This window comes from Ictalurus punctatus, chromosome 17, assembly GCF_001660625.3.
Source record: "Ictalurus punctatus breed USDA103 chromosome 17, Coco_2.0, whole genome shotgun sequence".
NCBI lineage: Eukaryota > Metazoa > Chordata > Actinopteri > Siluriformes > Ictaluridae > Ictalurus > Ictalurus punctatus.
Genome location: NC_030432.2, coordinates 3080895 through 3102326, shown reverse-complemented (window position 1 = coordinate 3102326; position 21432 = coordinate 3080895). Strand labels below are relative to the sequence as shown.

Genomic DNA, 21432 nt, shown 5'->3' with positions numbered 1-21432 from the left:
GGTGCAGACTTCAGACAGCTGTACAACTTTCAACGGGACGTTCAATAAGCTTGTACGGCGAAACAGGAATGAGGAAAGAAAGACAGAATGAAGGTTTTGCAATGACTGTCTCAGTGTCCTGAATCGAAAAGGGAAGTCCACGTGCACAAAGCTAAGGAAATAAAGGAGTTTAAATATGCCCTGCGTGGAGAAGTAGATCAAGATCATGTTGCAAGCGTCTCTAACATCGTTAGACATTTACAGTTAGAGACGCAGTGCTGAAAGTCTCTCCTGAGAAGGCGTCTAGAAAAATATTCATTGATAAAAATATCAAAAATACTCTCAGGGTCTTAAAAAAAGTTTCAATTCAAATCTTCAAAACAGACATGTTAGCTTTTTCCCCTTTTCATTATATCGAGTGATACCTTATCCCAAAAGCAATAAATTATTATTAACAAGAAATTCTACAGTTTTTTCTTCCGTTATCATACCAAATACAGTAGGATTTCTTCTTATTTCAGTTATTTGAATACATTTTGTGTTTAGACATTTAGATTTAAATGTGCTGTGCATTTAGAAGTGTTGCTGAACATGCCATTGCAGATTTATTCTCCTTTTGCTGTTATAATGTGCTCCACTCTCTCTTCCGAGAAGGCTTTCCGCTAGATTTTGGGGCATGGCCGTGGGGATTTGTGGTGGTCATTCAGCTACAAGAGCGTTAGTGATGTTGAGATCAGGTGCTGATGTTGGGATGGTGAGGAAGCTCCAGTTCCAGTTCATCTCAAATGTGATGAGTCAGTTGGGTTGAGGTCAGGGATCTGTGTAGGACACTCGAGATCTTCCACCTTCTTCTAAGCTTCACACACCACGTCTTCATGGAGCTCGCTTTGTGCAACAATTTAGACCTTTTAGTTCCAGTCAAGGGAAACTGTAATGCTACAGCACACAAAGACAAGAACCACATACAGGTGTGATGGTCAGGTGTCCACATACTTTTGGCCATAGAGTGTATGTCTTCTCAAACAGAACAGATGGTCAAATGTTTAAGGTAAAGCTATTATTATTATTATTATTATTATTATTATTATTATTATTATCAACATGAATCCTCTTTCTTAACAAATTATTCACGAGTTCTTTAACTTTTTAGAAGTGTATCTCGAAACTAACATTTCGAGATATAAAGTCTCACCCAAAAGTAAAGTACACTATATTTCCTTTTTTTTTTTTTTTAATACCTTTTTAAATGTAGAAATAAATTATTGCCTGTAGGGGCATTCACTTCCGGCATCAGTGTGACGCGGCCACCTCGAATCTTCATTGGTTCGTTTTGTCTTGTACCAACCAATGGAATACCAGATGTGCAGGCACGTAACATTTCAAGACATCCAATCAGAGGACTCGGTCGCTGTTTGAAAATTCGTGTGTAAGGACAGTTACCGGAGAAAACACGTTACCCTGCATTAAATTAATCCGAACTGATGTGCAGCTTTTTACGCTTTTTTGGACTAAGAAGGTGAGTTAACGATAGTTTACTCTGTATTTATGTTATTATTAGTCCATCTTTGTGTGCGGGTTTGTTGTTTTAAAGGTAACGCTGGCTAAAACGGAATGTTTGTTAACGTGATTTTCAAGCTAGTTTGTTTGCTAGCTAATTATCTCGATATTTGATCTCATTAGCAGGCGACAAGATACATTGGACAACTGTAACTTTTGTTTAGATAAAAAATAATAAAGTACAAGTTTGATTTTAATTGGAACAATTAAAAAATTTAACTCGTGTCGACGTAGAAACACTAGTGGCCGTATATACGGGTTTTTTTTACGGTAAGCAGCAGGCGCTTGAGGAACAAAAAACAAACAAACAAAGCTTATTGTCTTCGAGTTATGTTTAAAAATGCATATCTATAAACAAGTTTAGACTCGTACTTTATTAATTCCCTTTTCCTAGAATACAATATTAGATTTGTGTAAGTTTGCTTTACGAGTACAATTTTCATAACGTATCTGTATAACAGCTGTATGATATCTAGTACTTGGACAACTATTTTATTCATGATAAAAGCTATACTGTATTGCTTAACACTTTTTTTTTTTTAAACGCTGAATATTCTCGGAATAAATAGTGTTACCCCTTCAATCTTGGAGACTGATTAATTCATTAAGGAGACTAAATAAACCGTAAAGCAGTGTATATACGCGCACTGCAGTTTCTACTGCGGTGATAAACGCTCTAACCCTCGGAGGACAAAGTAGTAAAAAACGAACAAACTGCTGTTTAAATACTTTTTTTTGTATCCTGTTACTTTACACACTCAATTCTATCAAGATACTGATTGTGTGTATGCGTGCGTGTGTGTGTGTGTATATGTATGTATGTATGTATGTATGTATATATATATATATATATATATATATATATATATATATATATATATATATATATATATATATAAATAACAATAATAATTTGTACTTGTACCTTTTCTGCAAAAATGGTATTGTATGGTTAAATGTTTTTTTTAAGCCTTGTTAAAAAAAAAAAATCAGAGTAGCCTGTTCATTTGTGCTTAAATAATCATAATGTTTCTTTGCAGTTTTGCAACTATTATTCAAAATCCGTCCAAACATATGTATAAATGTTTTTTGTAAATAATCAGGGGTCTCCTATTACCATTTTAAATTCTGAATTGAAGAAAGTAATTAAGAAAAAAAAAAAAGAACATTTGGTTTATTGAGTGTTTGAGTGGAACGGCAAGTCAAAATGGCCGCCTGGTTTTACAAACAGTTTGTTTGTCCAGAGCGATAAGCATCCGGTAACGTTTGTTTAAAATGTTCGTCTAAAAGCCACCAATAGGAGAACGGTGTTGGATGATGCAAAACGCACAGGACTGCTACAAATGGGGTCTCTGCGATACACGGACCTTAAACGAAAACATCCAAGAACGTTCGCGGTCACTCGAGTCCATTTCCTGCACAAAGCTGACTTCCAGATCACTTCCTGATCGATGCGGTAAACAGAGTGTAGTGGTTCTCTTGAATCGTTGATCTATCGTTAGATCTTCATTGTATAATCTGACATGAAGAACACACTCTCTCGTATCGGTCAAGATTATATTGGGATTATGCCGTGACAAGACTGCTGTAATCGGACAGAGACGAGGACTTTATTTGGTATCTTTGTCTCAAGGAAGTGGTGGTTTCATGTCTTGCTCACCATCGTGGTCATACCTTACAAGTACAAACCTAAATAAATAAATCCCTCTGATGTACGTTCATCCAGTCTATCCAATTACAGACGCGTCAGACGTTTCCGATTCTTTGTCAGATGAGGCGTTTTATCTCTGACACTCCAAACACTGTTGTAGAAAAAAAAATGCAAAATGTTTACGGATGCCCAAAAAACACGGCTGTGGGTTGAAAAATATCCTGGCTGAAAATAGCCGTTGGGCGGAGCTTTTGTGAGGCGGGCGTGTCACTTCTGTTAATTCTCTCGTCCTTCCAGACAGTGATGGCTCTGCATCCAGCCAAGGAGGAGGCGATTCTTGCTTGGGTATGTATGTCCGCTTTATATCACCTTTCTCGCCGTTTTTATCATTATAACGCATTCTCGGTTTACATTGAACGGAACAATGTTTATTGCAGATGAACGGCCTGCAGCTGGACCAACCGGTGCAGCGAATCACAGACCTGCAGGATGGAAATCTGCTGCTCAAACTCGTCTATAAACTGTGAGTCATGAATTATGAAAGGATCAGCAGTGTTTAGAGTTTGTATTAACAGTGGGAAGTGTGGCGTCGGTCGTCTTCGCTATGTTTGTACTTTTTAAAATGAGCTCCTATTCTATGATTGGTTGTTGTAGGAAAGGGGAGGAGCCCAGCCAGGCTCCTATGCACCTGCCTCAAGCAGAAAGGCTGTCGATCATCTCTGACTTCCTCCACAGTAAGTTTTACACTCCAGCTGTCTGACTGCTTGGTTTTCTATCTAGCGGTTTGTCTGTCTATATATTTATCCAGCGGTCTTGGCTGACGTGTGTCCGTGTCGTCTTCGTCTTGTCCTCCTCCAGGTGGGTGTCATGTGGAAGAGTGTGTGCTCCTCACACTGGCCAAGGGAAGGATGCTGGAGTTGGAACTCACCAAGGTGGCATTGAATGCTTCAAAAGCTCATTCACTTTATAAGCTGCTAATTTTCAGTGTCTTGGTAGCTGTGGGAAGTAGCACAGGATTTGGAAGGAACCAGTATATGAGCAGATAAACTGATAAAAGCATATTTAGATATGTAATGTTTTAAGAAATATTTGTTCTCTCTCTGTATACGCTTAAATGAGGATAATTAATACAGCGTGTGTGTGTGTGTGTGTGTGTGTTTTAGGTTGTGCTGCTCCTGTGCTACTACGGACTCGTTAACAACAATCTGGTGCCCAAAGTGGAGTTTGAAACGGAGGTAATGCTTAAAGACGTGCGTGTTGAGCATTAGCGCAAAATATCAAATGATCCTTCACAAGACATCACAATAAATAATATGGCAGCGATTTTAAGGGGCCAAGCGCTTTCTGGTCCCACACCTCCTCGGTGGAGGGAATCCGGGAGCCGCAGTGACCACCATCGCTCGCTCGTACCCTCCTGAGTTCTAAATCTTATTTGTTCAAGCACATGTATTAAGTTTGGTGTCGATACGTAAAGGGGTTGCTGAGACAGCAGCCTCACTTCCCGTCTGGCAACTTCGTGATCGGATTTGTTTACCTGTTATGGGCAAACCGTGTATTTTAAAAAAAAAAAAACCACCATGTTTTGTTTAGCCTGCTTTGACAATGCGATTGTTAAAATTTCATGAATCTTGGAAAGGTTCTAGAAGGAAAAAAGGGGGGGAATTCCAGTTTTTGTTCGAATTCAAAACGACTTTTGCGAATCACAAATCCATATCCTCAAGAACACCCACCAACTTCCAGCGAATAGAGAATTATTGTATTGTACTGCCCCCTAGAGATGAATTTGGACAAAATGTCTAATAATAATAATAATAATAATAATAATAATAGCATGAATTTATAGAAGGGTGCACCTTTTGGTGCTTGGCCCCCTAAATGTACGTCATGTTCCACATGAGACTTTTTAGATCAAACTAGGGCCGCAACTAACGATTATTTTCATAATTGATCAGTTGGCCGAAAATTTTTACTATTAATTTTATGGGGGTGGGGCAAACGTTCAGTGCCTTTTTTTTGTTTGTTTGTTTAAAATAAAATCCACAAACTGAGTGTTACAAATATAAATTCAGACTAAAACTTTACACAACTGTTTGTCCAAAACAGAAAAGAACCCAATACACACACCAGAATATATATTGTTCATTTAGGACTGTAGTTTAATTTGGTGCTTTTTGTGAATCCATACAAAAAATGCATAAGTACTTGGATATGGATTTGTAATTTACAAAAGTCGTTTTGAAAAAAAAAAAATGTACACTAACTAAATATGATAAATATTTATATAAATATTGATATATAGCATTATTTTTGGATGCACAAAAAGCACAGAATTAAACCACGGTCCTAAATGAATAATAAAAACTCACGTTCACTGCACCTTGTGGTTTCTGTTCCTCGCTGTCTTTAGACATGTTATTTTACTTTTGATCGTAATGTTTTGGTCATTACAGATCTTACTCGCGCTACACTGTGTAGCACCGCGCGTGAGGATCAACGCGGTCTCGTTACTAACACATCACTTCCGTTATAATAAACAACAGAATTTACACTGCAAGCGCGCAAATACACCATATAATAACAACACACTGGAATTAAACTAAACCTTTTGAGCAAACTCGCGACCGCATCAGTGTCCTGCTTCAGTGCTCCACAAACTCCTCTTTATAAAGTTTATAAACCTTCTCGGCGGTGTTTAATTTAAAATGCTCCCCTGCATTAGAGGACTCGGAGGTCGCACGCTTTCTTCCTCAGTCATGTGATGATTTCTCTGTCTGATGGAGACTGAGGTCATGGTTGGAATAAATTGTAACGCTGATAGAAAGTAAACTGAAGAAAGTCAGTGTCTGTGACTCTGAGGCTAAAGCTAGCTGTGTCGCATTACGTGCGTGTCGACTAGGAAGTGACCTATAGTTCGGGTTAGTGAAAACCCACAAGTGTTCCATTTGAGATGATAGTACCTTTCTGAAATTCACACTAGAGGGTAGTGCATGGTGTAAGTGTATAGTAGGTAATTTGGGACACGACTTTAGTATCTACTTGCCCAAGTGTGTTTTGTGAACAGAAGTTACGTAATGAGTAAAATCTCCCCCGTGCCGCGTAGACCAACGAATCCATAATGAGATCGTTCACGACGATTTTCATGCTCGGTTGTTCTCCATTTTATGGGTTAGTTGTTGCAGCTCTAAAGCAAACAATATAAATGATTGAATCTGACTGAAAACCAGCACTGGTTGTAATAGTGTGTGTGTGTGTGTGTGTGTGTGTGTGTGTGTGTGTGCTGATGTTGTAGAGAAGAATGGAAACTGAAATAAATGATGACAGTGAGTGTGTGTTCAGGTCTTTACATGAATGATGTCTGGTGTCCTTTTAATAACATCATGTTTCCTTTTATTCAGCAAAAGAAACTACTCATCTCTCTCTCTCTCTCTCTCTCTCTCTCTCTCTCTCTCTCTCTCTCAGCTTCAGATGGCGACCATGTTGCGTTATGTTCAGGAGGGAGTGAGCGGTCTGTCTCTGCGTGAAGGTCTGGACAAGCTCCTCACCACAGGCTGTAAGTGTCCACTAAATCCTTCACTCTGCCCGGGTTTTCATAGCAGATGGAATGGAACAGATGGACCCCATCAGCAAGACGGTGTTTATTTTAACCTTTTGACTTAAAAGCAACCCACCCAAAAAAAAAGGCGGTTTTTGTTCAGATTCACAACGACGGCTTTCACAAATCCTCTACGTCAGGAACACGCGGCACCTTACAGTGAATAAAGAGAACGAAGAAATTTTGTGAATTATAACAACCACCACCACCCCCCCTTCCACACAGCTGAATTTGGACAAAATGTCTAGAATTGACGCTTTTATTAACACAACAATAACATGCATTTATAGTAGGATGCATCTATCTATTCCGTATGTTATAAAGTTCTTCATTCTTGTAGGTTTACCACATTATTGAATGTTTCTTTTTTCCCTCTCTCTCTCTCTCTCTCTCTCTCTCTCTCTCTCTCTCTCTCTCTCTCTCTCTAAGCACATGTCTCTTTGTCTTTTTCAGCTCTGATCTACAGCTCGTCTGTGAGCAGTATGTCCTCTCACAGTGACGACGGCTCGCCCGTTTTCTCCCGGTCACACAGCTCTCCACTCGTCCGCTTTCTGGAGCTCAACACCGTGGCCTCCAGCTCGTTTGTCAGGTAATGTTCAGACATCCACATCTTTGTATGCGTGTTGCTTTGTGTTGGAGATGTCTGACCTCATCTTGGGGTTGGGGCGGACCTGTAAGTTTTATAGCTTCTGCCTGCCTGTATATCTGTGTGTTTATACTCTCTCTCTCTGTCTGTCTGTCTGTCTGTCTGTCTGTCCGTCCGTCTCTCAGCTCTCCAATACAGGAGCTGATGAGCACACCTCAGGTGCAGGTGAAGCGTCTGCGTAAGGAGCTGGCACGTGAGGGAGACGTGCGTGACGAACTAGAACGAGAGCTGACTGAACGCATCACCCTCCTCTCAGAGCAAGGTAGACAAAATAATAGTTTTCACTTTAGATCGGTGTGTTAGGATTTAGAGCGAAAAGTCACATGATAATTCACCAGACATCATTATAGATTATATAGCTACAAGCTGCGATTTAAGGGTCCAAGCACTTTCTGGTCCCACACCTTAGCGACGGAGGAAATCCAGATGGCACGGTGACCACCATCACTCACTCGTACCCCCCTGAGTTGCAAATAAACTCCAGTCTTGTTAGATTTATTATATATTCCTGAATCTCTCGCTCCTACAGAGGGACAGATCAGTCAGCTTCAGTACAGACTGCAGCGCTTGCAGAGGGATCAGGAGGAGATGGAGAAGGAGCACAAAGCTACACTGACTGAGCTGCAGGAGAAGAACAACGGGTAACCCTTGTAGAACTGTTATTCTTGCTCCTCATTCACGGTCTAATCTTATTTCATTAGAGCTGCATGCTGGCATGTATTAGACGTGTCTTTGTTGCGAATCATCTCGCATTTATGCACGCTCATTTATGTATATTTTCTTCCGTTCCAGACTCCTCACACGGGTACACGAGGTCTTAAAGCAGTGTCGAGACCTTAAAACGGACAACGGTCAGAAAGAGAGACGGATTGACGATCTGATGGAGGAGAATGGCACACTCGCCGCACAGGTACGATTATTACTTTATTTTCCCCGTTCTCATTTTTGTTCCAGTCTGCTGTGAGACACAGCTTTGAAGCAATTCTTCTTTAATAGTGATCCTTTCTGATTTACCGACACTTGTTTTTTTTTGTGCACACCAGGTGAGAAACGCATTGGGGCAGCTTGCGAGGGCTGAGGAGGAAGTCGCTAAAATATCAGAAGCTCACGATTCGTCCCAGATGGAGTGGGGGAACAGGAGGGACTTGCTGCAGAGAGAGCTAAGCCAGGCTCTCACCGACAAGGTGAATACACACTTTTTTTTTTTTTTTTTCTTTTTTTTTTTTTTCCTTTTCTTCTTCTTTCATAAATTGCTATATTTCTAATAACAGTAACACATTTTCAAGAATCTAGATATTTGCATGAGTTTCCATGTACCTTGTTCCTTTATTAATTCACACTTTCTCATGGATGGTACAGTAGAAAATAAATAATAAATAAAATAGCATAATTTTTTGCTTTAAATGTGCAAGATATTGGTGAAAAGGGAAATATGAATACTATTCATCATGAATATCAGTGGTTTGGTGGTTTAAAAAAAAAAAAAAAAGTGAACATTCTCTTGGTCATGTTTACACGAGTGCTCAAAGTAAGCAACATGACGACTAAGTGTTGATGTGAACTAGAGGTCGCCCGGTTGATCGGTACAGATAAGAGATTGCTGGAACTAAGATCTGATTTTCCCCAGTGGTGTCTGCTGCAGGAGCCTGAGAAGGGTCTGGTGTCATTATACAGTACAAGAGCGGCCTCTAGAGGCAAAAAGTCACTGACTAATTTTTATTTATTTTTTTTAATAATTAATTCATTTTGGGTGTCTTTATTTGTTAGTTGTAGTGTTACTTTTTGGTTTAGTTTGGATGTATATCTTTTTATTCACTTGAATATTAACCATTACTAAATATTAATTTTTAAAAAAGTCTTGTCAGTTCTGTTTATTTTTGTCAAAGTTCAGCAATATTTTACTTTTAAATGTTTTCATTCAGTATCAATTTTAAAAACTATCGGTTATCGGTAAAAAATTGTCTGACACCTCTAATGTGATTTCTATTTTAATATACTTGTGGGAATGTTGGTGTGTGTTGTGTAACTGATTATTGCCACTTTTCTAAAATGAGTACTAAACATCAATCGTTTATTTCTGACCGTCATTTTCTTGCCTTCTTCCTCTGTCCATCCCGATGTCTTTATCTGGCTGTTTTCACATCCTTTTTCAGGAATGTCTTACTGAGCAAATTCAGATCTTACAAGGAAAGATCTCCGTTTTGGAGGACGAGCTCGCCAAGCTCTCGCAGCAACCCGAAGAGAGAGGTGAAGTCCTGGGGCCGATCGTAGAGGTATGTGTTCCGGTCCATGCTATAAACTTTTCTTCCAAATTTCATAGTCATTTGGAACAGCCGATTTGGAGGGCGGGGTTTCTTCTCGTTGATGTGTTGGAGTATTTACGGTATATATCAAATGGGTTTGGTATCTCATTCAAGGTAAAGCTTTTAACACAAACCAAAATATATATTTATTTTCCCCCTCTCTGCATCAGATAATACAAGGCTTGTTTCAATGTAGTATTTTTTTTTTATGTGGAGTTTGGGAGATTTATTTATTTATTTTTGACTACGTACCGATGACCCAGCATTAGTGTTTGCTTCATTACTCAACACGTACATCCCAACACTTACACTATTGGCATTCTATCTGTAAGACTCGTTTTGCTTATCGTCCTTTTGTTTGTTTGTTGTAAAATGGCAATCCCTACCTCCACAGTGGGAGAAACTGAAGCAGGAACTTGCAGACTTGTCTCTAAAAAGTTCCCAACTGGAAGAAACCATTTCCCTCCTTGAGAAGGAGAAAATGGCCATCGAAACACTATTAGCAGAAGAGAGAAGCTCCTTTGAAAAGGAAACCCTGCGCTTGGAGGGACGTATTTTGGATCTTCAGCAGTCGATAAACAATATACAAGCTGAGAAGGAAGCTCAGGAACAAGCCTCAAAGACCAAACAGGAAACTCTTACCTGCCAGATAGCAGCTTTGGAAACCGATCTGGTTCGTCTTCAACAGCTGGAAGTCCAGCTGACGGTAGAGATCGCTGCATCCGCTGAACTTCGGCAGCAACGTGGGGCGTTGGAGGCAAAGGTCGCCTCCTTGGAGGACATGGTTAATATGCTACAATCCAAGTGTGAAAATATGGAGGCAGAAAATATAACACAGCAGGAAGTTCTTGATGTTGTAAGGGCTGACCTTCAAAATGCCCAAATTTCCCTTGTGGAATATGAAAAAAAGCTGGCAGACCATCAAAAAGTGGTAGAGGAGAATGCCTCTCTCCGAGCCAGAATCTCTGCACTGGATGACACCATCGCGAATCTTCAGACTGAGATTGATGGTGAGAGAAAAAGAGGTGATGAGCTTCTTACGGCGAAAGAGCAGCAGAAAGCTTTGATGGAGGAAAAGTTTCAAAAACAGGAGCACAAAGCTCATGAGATGTTCACCGAACTAGAGACTCTGAGCCAAGAGCTTCGCAAAATGAAGCATCAGAAACTTGATTCTGAATCGTGTATAGAGAAGTTAATCCAAGAAGGAATTGACCTTAAAGCAAGTCTAGCAGAGGAGCGCGATCGAGGCCAGTCACAACTGGCTCTAGTAAACAAGACCAGAGAGGCGAGGGAGATGGAGCTGCAGCAAGTTATTACAGACAACCAGAGCAAAATATCAGAGTTGCAGAGTAAGATTGAGGGAACTGTCGAGTCGATGAAGCAAAGCGAATCTGAACTGTCTGTGCTGAAAGAAAAAATAACTTCTAAAGATGGAGAACTCTTCATACAACAGCAGGAACTGGCCCACCTTCAAAATAAGGCAGACAATCTGCAAAGCCAGCTCTTGGAGGTAGAAGGGCTTTCACAACAACTGAGTCAGGAGGTGGTATCCAAAGACGGGGAAGTTCAACACTTGAAGGCGGCGCTTGAACAGAAGGAAGGAGAGATCCATTCCCTTAAGGTCAGCCTTCAGTCTCTTGAAGCGAGGTCCACTGAAATGCGAGATCTTCACCAGAAGGAAGTTGAAGAGCAGAGGCTTGCTATCGCGGAACTGAAGTTACAACTTGCCGAAGCTGCGAAACTTATCTCTGAGAAAGTTAGAACTCTGGAAGATCTTGCCCAGCAGTTAAAGAACTTAAAGGAAGAGCTGTCCATCGAAAGGCAGAGAGTTGCTACCTTGGAAAATAGTTTCAAGACTTCAAAAGAGGCCCATGAAGTCCAGGAACAGTCTTTGAGACTGGAGGTTACACAACTGCAGCAGGAGATTGATGGCCATTTGAAGAAGTTGGAGGAGTCATTAAATGAGATGAATTCCCTCAAAGAAGAAATGTCTCGCCAGCAGGATGCTGCACTCCAGAAAGAACAAAAGGTTTCTGTTTTGGCATCGCAAAAGAAATCTCTGGAGGAAAACTTCTCTCAACTTCAGAATAAACTAGCAGAGGCCACTACACTAGCTACAGAAAGACAAACTGAGTTACTTAGGCTTCAAGAGGAGGTCCAGCATCAAGAGAATCTCAGAGCAAAAGCTCAGGAAATCGAGGAGACTCAACGTAAAGAGCTTCAAACAGAGGTAGCTGAACTTCAAGTTAGAGTTCAGGAGCTTACTGTTTTTGCTTCTGAAAGAGAAATACAGTTTGATTCTCTTCAGGAAAAGATGAAGGAACAGGAAGACTACAGCCAGAAACTCCTTCAGAAATCTGAAGAAGCTCTTCAGACAGAACTTGAGAACATCGTCGACTTGAAGGGGCAACTTGAGTCTGCCAAACATCAGACTGCAGTTAAAAACAAGCTTTTGGAGTCAGTGGAAGAAAAGCTGAGACAAATGGAGCTCATGTACCAACAGAAAGAGACCCTTGCTAGTGAAGCTTGTCAGGCCAAGGAAACTTTAGAGAGAAGAGTGAATGAGCTTTACTGTAAGCAGAAGCAAGATTTGGATAGGTACCAACAAGATTTAGAGACCTTAAAAAAGGAAAAGGAACACCTTTCTTTGGTGAACGAGTCTCTCCAGAGTGAACACCAGACCTTGCAGGTGCAGAGCAAGGAGCAACAGCAGACACTAAATGCATTAAAGGTGGACTTACAGAATGCCCAAGATGGGTACCAGCAAGAGTTAGGAACCTTGAAGAAGGAGAAGGACCATCTTGCCTCACTGAGTCAGTCCCTCGAGAATGAGTGTCAGAACTTGCAGGCAGAGAATAAGGTGCAGCTGGAGGAGTTAAATGTCCTGAAGGCTGATCTTCAGAACACACAAAATGGTTATCAGCAAGAGATAGAAACATTAAAGAATGAGAAGGAACATCTCTCTTCAGCGAACCAGTCCCTCCAGCAAGAGTTACAAACCTTGCATGCAGAGAAAACTGGGCAACAAGAGGAACTGAATGCCCTCAAGGCTGACCTGCAAGAAAACAAAGTTAAATTCGAGAAAGATCTGGAGAGCTTAAAGAATGAGAAGGATCAGCTCTCTTCAGTAAACCAGTCCCTCCAGACTGAGTGCCAAGTCTTGCAGTTAGAGAACAATGAACAACTGGAGACACTAAATGCTGTCAAGGCAGACCTACAAGAAAGCAAAGATGAACACGAAAAACATCTGGAAACCTTGAAGAATGAGCAGCAACAGCTTGCCTCACTGAACCAGTCTCTCCAGAGTGAGTGCCAGAACCTTCAGGCAGAGAAAACCGTGCAACAGGAGGAGTTGAATGCCCTTAAGGCTGACCTGCAAGAAAGAAAAGCTAAATACCAAAAAGATCTAGAGATTTCAAAGTGTGAAAAGGAGCACCTCTCTTCCGTGAACCAGTCCCTTCAGACTGAGTGCCAGACCTTACAAGCAGAGAACAGGAGACAACAGGAGATGCTGAATGCTCTCAAGGCAGACCTACAAAATGCCCAAGATGGGTACCGACAAGAATTAGAAACTTTGAAGAACGAACAGGAAAATCTCTGCTCTGTGAACCAGTCCCTCCGGAGTGAGTGCCAGAACCTGCAGGCAGAGAAAACCGTGCAACAGGAGGAGTTGAATGCCCTTAAGGCTGACCTGCAAGAAAGCAAAGATGAACACGAAAAACATCTGGAAACCTTGAAGAATGAGCAGGAACAGCTTGCCTCACTGAACCAGTCTCTCCAGAGTGAGTGCCAGAACCTGCAGGCAGAGAAAACCGTGCAACAGGAGGAGTTGAATGCCCTTAAGGCTGACCTGCAAGAAAGCAAAGATAAACACGAAAAAGATCTGGAAACCTTGAAGAATGAGAAGGAACAGCTTGCCTCACTGAACCAGTCTCTCCAGAGTGAGTGCCAGAACCTGCAGGCAGAGAAAACCGTGCAACAGGAGGAGTTGAATGCCCTTAAGGCTGACCTGCAAGAAAGCAAAGATAAACACGAAAAAGATCTGGAAACCTTGAAGAATGAGAAGGAACAGCTTGCCTCACTGAACCAGTCTCTCCAGAGTGAGTGCCAGAACCTGCAGGCAGAGAAAACCGTGCAACAGGAGGAGTTGAATGCCCTTAAGGCTGACCTGCAAGAAAGCAAAGATAAACACGAAAAAGATCTGGAAACCTTGAAGAATGAGCAGGAACAGCTTGCCTCACTGAACCAGTCTCTCCAGAGTGAGTGCCAGAACCTGCAGGCAGAGAAAACCGTGCAACAGGAGGAGTTGAATGCCCTTAAGGCTGACCTGCAAGAAAGAAAAGCTAAATACCAAAAAGATCTAGAGATTTCAAAGTGTGAAAAGGAGCACCTCTCTTCTCTGAACCAGTCCCTTCAGACTGAGTGCCAGACCTTACAAGCAGAGAACAGGAGACAACAGGAGATGCTGAATGCTCTCAAGGCAGACCTACAAAATGCCAAAGATGGGTACCGACAAGAATTAGAAACTTTGAAGAACGAACAGGAACATCTCCATTCTGCGAACCAGTCCCTTCGGAGTGAGTGCCAGAACCTGCAGGCAGAGAAAACCGTGCAACAGGGGGAGTTGAATGCCCTCAAGGCTGACCTGCAAGAAAGCAAAGATAAACACAAAAAAGATCTGGAAACCTTGAAGAATGAGAAGGAACAGCTTGCTTCAGTGAACCAGTCCCTGCAGGCAGAGAAAACTGGGCAACAGGAGGAGTTGAATGCTCTCAAGGCTGATCTGCAAGAAAACAAAGATGCATACCACAAAGATCTGGAAACCTTGAAGAATGAGAAGGATCATCTTGCCTCAGTGAACCAGTCCCTTCTTAAAGACCTTGAGGAAGCCCAGAAGGTGGGAGCAGAACTGGTCTCTGTCAGAGAAGTCACCCAACAGCGAGAAAATGAGCTTGAAACCCACGTTAAGGAACTACAGGTGAAGATGAAAGAATTCTCAACACTGGTTGATGAAAGAGAGGCTGAAATAAGAAATCTTCACCTAGAAGTAAAGCAGCAAGAAGCTTCCAGGCTCAGCGCTCTTGATCAGTTTAAGGAGTCTGAGAAGCAGAAGCAGGATGCCTGTCAGGCTAACGAAGTCTTGGAGAAAGCCATTTCTGAGCTGCACCTCAAGCGAAAACAAGAGCTTGAGAAGTACCAGCAGCAACTGGATGCCTTGGCAAAGGAGAAAGACATCCTTACCACTGTAAACCATTCCCTCCAGGCTGAGAGAAAGGCACAACAGGAGGCTCTGATTGACCTCCAGAGTGGCTTGCAGCAGGAAGTGAAGACCCTGAAAAAAGAAAAGGAGCATCTGTCTTCAATTAACCAGTCACTTCAGAGGGAGTGTGATGCCTCCCAGAGACTCGGAGCAGATTTGGAGGCGAAGCTGAAGGGACAGACTGAATCAATCCGGGCTACGAAAGAGGCTCTCCAAAAGAAAGAGAAGCAGAACCAAGAACTACAGGAGCAGCTCAGGGTGAAGACTGAAACTGTGGAGCACTACAAAGTACAGGTTAGATCATTCTCCTTTTTTTTTTTTTTGTTTGTTTGTTTATGCCAAAAAAGTGGTACCAGGTAGAGCTCTTTAGGCTCAGAGTATCACCGCTCTCTCTTCCGTACAGGTAGAAAAAGCGAAAACTCATTACAACGGGAAAAAGCAACAACTCCTGGAGGAGCAGGAAGCATGTCGGACCCTCCAGACCTCTTTGGAAACCAGCGAAAGTGAGGCGAAGGCCTTGAAGGCTGAGCTGAAACTGGTGTCCATGGAGCTGGAGAAGATCAAGGAGACTGAGAAGTGTTTGATGGTGAAGGTCAAGAGTCTGGAGACGCAGGTCGGTGGAATGAATTGCGAGTGTTTATGGATGTTTGATGGGTTACGTTTTAAAAAGTTTTATTTATCAAGAACATGTGTTTTTTTTTTTTGTTTTTTTTTTGTTTGTATGTTTGTTTTTTGTGTTGTAGTTGGATTACGCAGACCGTCAGTTAAGAGAACAGAGAAAGCAGGAAGGCCAAAGCGTCAAGGTGAAACACAGAGAAAGCGTTTATGGGAAAATCCCAGAACATCCGCAGAATGCTAGCACGGAGAGCCTGGAGCTCAACCTGGATGATTCTCTGGATAACGCTGGGTAACTTCTTCCTTATTAATTTCTTGAAGTTTACTCCTCTTCAAGTGACAAAAAAGTGATGTGATTGTGAAGTTGACCTCACTACTGGAATCTCTCTCTCTCTCTCTCTCAGCAGTAAACGGTCCCTGCCTGGTGAGTCCAGCACTCCTTTGGTCCGAAGTTCCGAACGCTTGGCAGCAAAACGGCACGCTCAAGGTGGAGGCTCTTTAGAGACGCTGTACTTCACTCCCATGATGCCACGGGCCAAGAAACACGAAGGCGCACCCCAGGATCACAAATTAGAAAGCAGCATCACGTCACTCGGGGAGCTAACTCTGGATTCGGCGAAGAAGCCGAGCTCTTCGGTCCAGAGACGACGCACCACGCAAGTCATCAACATCACCATGACCAAGGTGGGGATCGAGGAAACGTACATTTTGTATTGCTTTATCACAACATCTTAACGATATGGTAAATATCAATGAGGTGTTTGGATGTGTGGGTTTTTTTATTAAATTTTTTTTTTTAAATGATTTTTGAAATTTATTTTAATCAGTGTTGTGCTCTCTGTAGAAAACTCCTCGCGGTGGTGCTGCCGACGCAGATGAATCTTTCTTCAGCCTGCACTCGGCTCAGTCGCAGCCCAATGTGGCCTCCCACAAAGCCCGGCCCGTCTCGGCAGAGATCTTCGAGGATCCCGACAAACTTCTCAGCCTTCCTGGGTATCGTCGTAGCACTGCTCATGGCACCGTTCCCCCACGACGTGAGTATAAACACACGTTTAACCATCTTTATCTTCATATATTTGTCTTTTTATCCATTTTTCTAATCATCTGTGTATCTTTTGTCTGTGTTTTTCCTCTTTCAGTCTGTCCAGCTCTGCCTCTCTCTTTCTACCTGCCTGGCTTTCTATTTGTCTGTCTCTCTCTTCATCTTTGCATCTGTCTTTCGTTCTCATTTATCTGTCTTTTGGATGACGTTTAAAAAAAAAAAAAAAAAAAAAAAAAGAAAGAAAAAAAAAGAAAACAGCAATTCACAGATTGACATTTTGTTCTCTCTGTCCGCAGCCTCAAGTGTGTTCTGTTTAGGATCAGAGTACGAGCCGGACCACCTCGCCGACGACTGGATGAGAATCGCAGAGCTGCAGTCGCGTAACAAAGCCTGTTTACCTCACCTGAAGAGCAGCTACCCGCTGGAGTCCAGGGTATGAACACAACCTGCTTTATAGGGTGAGCTGTGGATGGACTGATTAGTTAGTTAATGTGCTTGTGCCGTTCTGTCCTGCAGCCCAGTCTGGGTTTCACACACCTGCCCGTAACCGACGAGGACGTTCGTACCGGCGACCCTCACGAGACCATTCGCCGTGCCTCCATGGTCCCGTCTCAGCTCAAGGACTCGGTCGCTGCTCACCGGCTCTCCCTGGCCCCCCCTGCAGCGGCTGCGCATGGCCGCGCACCCCAAGTGTCCAAATCACGGGAAGTGCGATCCACACGCAGCCCCCTGGCCCCTAAGCGGCCTGCGGGGCAAGTACAGGACTTGGACACACCCGAGGTGAGGGGCATCATTACATCCTCGTGCATTTCAGTAGATGCTTTAAATTACAAATTAAAAAAAAAAAATTATAATTTTTTCTCTCTTCAGGCGAAGAAGTTTGTCAGCTGCTTCCCTCGAACTCCTAAAGGGAGGAACCTTCGCTCTACCAGCTCGCAGAACATCGCACCCTCTCTGGTGTGTGTACGTGCTGTTATTCGTACGGCACCTTTCTGATCCTCAGGTACACGTGTGCACACAGTGTTTTCAGACACTTAAATTGACTCTTTCGCTGTGTGTGTGTGTTTGTGTTGCAGGCTGATCGGAGGCAGTCCATGGCGTTCGTGATTGACAATACTCCTAAAAAAGTTGTGCGTGGGGACAGCAGCCTGCTGCAGCGCGGCATCAGCAAACTCCGCAAATCCCCGCGCGCCGCCAGCACGAAGTCACCAAAGATCACCAGCAGCGCGAAGAAGGTACGTGTGGCGGGTTAAAGGTCATGACCCTTAGCTTTAACCTTATAGATGATGCGTCACAGTTCCGCTCGTTAAGTCTCTTTGTGAAGCGAGAACGTGCCGGAGTGCGTTAGTGCAGTGGTTCCCAAACTGGGGTACGTGAGGTGACGGACCGGGTACGGGAGCAAAATGCTGAGATTTACTGTTCATTTAATTCCGCCTCACTAAATAACATTAAAATTCGAATTCATGTTTTTCTCACACCCAAAAAGAAACTTGTGCCCCCTCCAGTGTACAACCGGCAAAATTGCAGTGTTCTAAAGGACCTGTACATGACATCCAATCCAATTATCCTGTCTGTCACGTTCAAAACTGCATCCACTCAGTCATGCGTCCGTGCGCATCTTACCGCATGTCATTTATCGCCAGCACACGGCTACATGGTGAAGTTAAGTAATAGCTCGTAACGTTAAAATGGAGAACTGGCTACAAAGATATCGGCCCGCTAACAGTCCTCTGACGGCAGTGGCCCAGGTGCCTCTAACACCGCATCCGTAGCAAGCGGAAGTGTACCCAGTGCTACTAGCCCGGTTCCCGCCGATACACACAGCAGTGTATCCGAAGTTGAAACGCCACGTCGTTTTCACCGGTAATCCTCAGAAAAACCATCAAAGAGGTGCAGATATGATGAGAAATATATTTCTTTGGGCTTTACATACGCTGACAGTGAAGAAAACCCCCAGCCACAGTGTGTATGTGCAAAAGTACTCTCTCATAACTGCATGAAATCAGCGTTTCTGCGCAGACCTTTAGAAACAAAGCATGCTACTTACTTTTTGCTTAATAAACCTAGAGTTTTTTGAAAGACATTTAAGACAACTCAGGCGTAGTAAGGCTTTTATAACAGCATAGGAAAACCTAAACAGGAATGGTCTGGAAGTATCCTACATGGGGAGTTGCAGAGTGGCTCAGACTAAACCCCATACTATTGTGGAGGACTTCATTCTTCCTGCTGCGGCTGATATAGCTGGATTAATGCTTGGGGGGAAAAGGCCACAAAAAAACAATAGAGGATGCCATCGTCGGACAGCAGTTTGAGAGAGCGGGTACGCAAAAGGATGTTAAAAGCCTGGGGGGGGGTGGTGGGTAAAAAGTTTGGGAACCACTATGTTAGTGTGTTCTTGCAGCACTAAAAGACTATATGGAACACAGAGGACAGTCATGTGATAGAGGATGCAAGTGTGTTAGTGTGGTTATTTATTTATTTAAATTTTAAAAACTCTTTCCTCACAACTAAATCTGAGCCGTGTGTGTCCGAACAGAGCCCAGCATTCGGCAGTTTGCTCTGATTAAAACGGGTAACGCAGTGTGCAGGTCACTAGTTTCTTCTCTGTTGTGGTGACTGGGACGGGGATGTGGGAAAAGGAAACCTCTGGAGCACTATGAGTGTTTGGTGTCTCAGTCAGGAACTCCACGACATGCCTTACGTTCTCACTAACAAGTGACCATGGAATTTAGATCTTTTTTTTCTTCTTTACACCCAGGAAACTCCCACAAGCAATTTGTCTCTTGCTAGTGTGAACGAAGGGTCCAGTGTGTGTGTGTGTGCACTAAGATTCACATGGGGGGTTAATTTTAGTCATATAATAATAATAATAATTATAATAATTATAATGATGATGATGATGATGATGATGATGATCTCTTCCTTTTGCTCTTTTCCTAACAGTTGATGAAGTTGAGGATGAAGATGTGAGATTGCGTCCTTCCTCCTCCTCTAAACAATGTGCAATAGAAACAGTGTCAGGATACTGATCCCGAATGTTTGGTTGTGGATTTTTTTTTAATCTACTTTTTATACTCTTCATATAAATTTGTATATAGAATCAGAGGAACTTCGTAGCACTTACTGCTCTCGTCTTGTTGTGTGGACTTTTCCGTTCTGACCAAAATGACACGGTGGGGGAAGGGGAAAAACTCACTACATTCTGCTATTGCCTTAAGACTGCTGTTCTTATCCTATGCGATACAGACGGGAAGCAATTGATCTCGTTGCCTACCTCGGCAGCCTCTGACCACCATCTCTTCCACTGTGTTCTGCATGTTGTGTATCGTGGTACGTCATAAAACTGATTATCGGCACATCCCATCCCTTATAGCGTGTTTTTCATTTTAAATGATCCGATGTTGATTGAATGCTTTTGTTTATTGCAGGAAACCTTTATTTCCACAGAGCTGTAAATATTCAGAATCGTTTATAATAGCTTATTTTTTAGCTTTATCTTTATATTTTTTATCCTGTGTGTGTCTGTCTCTCTCTCTCTCTCTCTCTCTCTCTCTCTCTCTGTCTCTCTCTCTCTGTCTCTCTGTGTGGGTCTCTAATTTTCCTGTGGGCATTATTATTATTATTATTATTATTATTATTATTTTGTCTTTTTACTCATTTTCTACAATCCTATAATCAAAAAATGGGTTCCTAGGAGTATTCCTACTCCCACCACTCTCAGTTAATTTTATTATTTCTCAGTTAATCTATACATGTATATTTGCATTTTATTTTTCTTCATCTATTGTTATAATGTTTGTCCATGTGTTCTGTCTATTCTTTGCTTTATATACATTTTCCCTTTTTTCAGTTTTCATTTCAGGCGTAGAAATTAAATTCTCATGGAAGTGACGGTCCGTGTGGTGTCGTTTTATTTTCTGTTTCACCGCTTTACACTTTCATTTCTTTTAATAATCACTGTAAGGGTATAAATGTGAAAGACGTTTTACACTTGCCACTTTTAATGCAGCGTGAATGGTGCCGTTTCAAAGCAAACGCTGCACGCTATAATTGTGATTACATTAGGTATGTGTGGGGTCTTGTAGCATGAAAGTTAGAAAGCAACCGTTTATGAAATACCTCCAGAGGAACAAGCATTGATTTTTCTAAAACCTAAAATGTCAATCCTAAACCTTGTGCTTCTAATCAGAGTCTGGTCTGGTGTACCTGCGCTTGCTTCTCGATGTCGGCCATTTTGAAAACTCAAATCGAGCAGCAACGTGGAGGAAACAATGTTCTAGTCCAGAGGTCGGGAACCTATGGCTTACAAGCCAGATGTGGCTCTTTTGATGGCTGCATCTGGCTCGCAGACAAATCTTTAATAAAAAGCAATAATAACGTTAAATATAAAACACTCATGTATTTCAATCCATTCATTTCCTACCGCTCATGTTCATGGTTGCGGGTGGCTGGAGCTAATCACAGCTGTCCTCCGGGACAACACCAAATTTTTATTGGGTAATGCGTAACGTACACGGGTCATTGTGAGGTCAGGAAGTAAACTTCCCTCCTTTTAATCAAGTAATCAGCTAGCTAATTGCAGAAACCCTTTTATCGAAGAAGATGGCTAAAAGGAAAAAAAGATGAGGAGTATTGTACTTTTCAGCAGGAATGGACAGAGGAATTCGCCTTTGTGGAGAGAGCAGGTTCTGCAGTGTGTCTAATATGCAATGATAAAATTGTATCGATGAAACGGTCAAATATAAAGCGGCACTTCGACACACGACTCGCATCTAATCTCCTGCAGT

At 42.3% G+C, this 21432-nt stretch overlaps 1 protein-coding gene across 4 annotated transcripts; it reads left to right on the top strand.

Moving 5' to 3' along the window:
- The first annotated feature begins 1378 nt into the window (after nucleotides 1–1378).
- Nucleotides 1379–20536, top strand: numa1 (nuclear mitotic apparatus protein 1). 4 transcript variants are annotated; one of them, XM_017491445.3, is made up of 24 exons: nucleotides 1379–1495; nucleotides 3485–3532; nucleotides 3625–3710; nucleotides 3842–3921; nucleotides 4046–4119; nucleotides 4351–4422; nucleotides 6647–6737; nucleotides 7233–7368; nucleotides 7551–7687; nucleotides 7955–8066; nucleotides 8218–8335; nucleotides 8469–8609; nucleotides 9579–9698; nucleotides 10123–15282; nucleotides 15392–15601; nucleotides 15732–15895; nucleotides 16008–16287; nucleotides 16448–16637; nucleotides 16942–17078; nucleotides 17162–17425; nucleotides 17516–17602; nucleotides 17722–17880; nucleotides 19182–19217; nucleotides 19589–20536. In XM_017491445.3, exons 2-23 carry the CDS (start codon nucleotides 3491–3493, stop codon nucleotides 19206–19208), a joined length of 7887 nt encoding a protein of 2628 aa, XP_017346934.2. In that variant the 5' UTR covers nucleotides 1379–1495; nucleotides 3485–3490; the 3' UTR covers nucleotides 19209–19217; nucleotides 19589–20536. The 4 variants fall into 4 exon arrangements, with proteins under 4 accessions (XP_017346934.2, XP_017346935.2, XP_017346936.2 ...); XM_017491446.3 differs by having other exon boundaries at nucleotides 19182–19233; XM_017491447.3 differs by lacking the exon at nucleotides 19182–19217 and having other exon boundaries at nucleotides 16011–16287.
- Nucleotides 20537–21432: the final 896 nt, after the last annotated feature.

Bases quoted from the DNA above. Each gene is read 5' to 3' on its own strand.
- numa1 (XM_017491444.3), top strand. From the start codon at position 3,491: ATGGCTCTGCATCCAGCCAAGGAGGAGGCGATTCTTGCTTGG. The intron at 4,423-6,646 runs GTAATGCTTAAA...TCTCTCTCTCAG, and splicing joins AAGTGGAGTTTGAAACGGAG to CTTCAGATGGCGACCATGTT. The intron at 17,426-17,515 runs GTGAGGGGCATC...TTCTCTCTTCAG, and splicing joins AGGACTTGGACACACCCGAG to GCGAAGAAGTTTGTCAGCTG.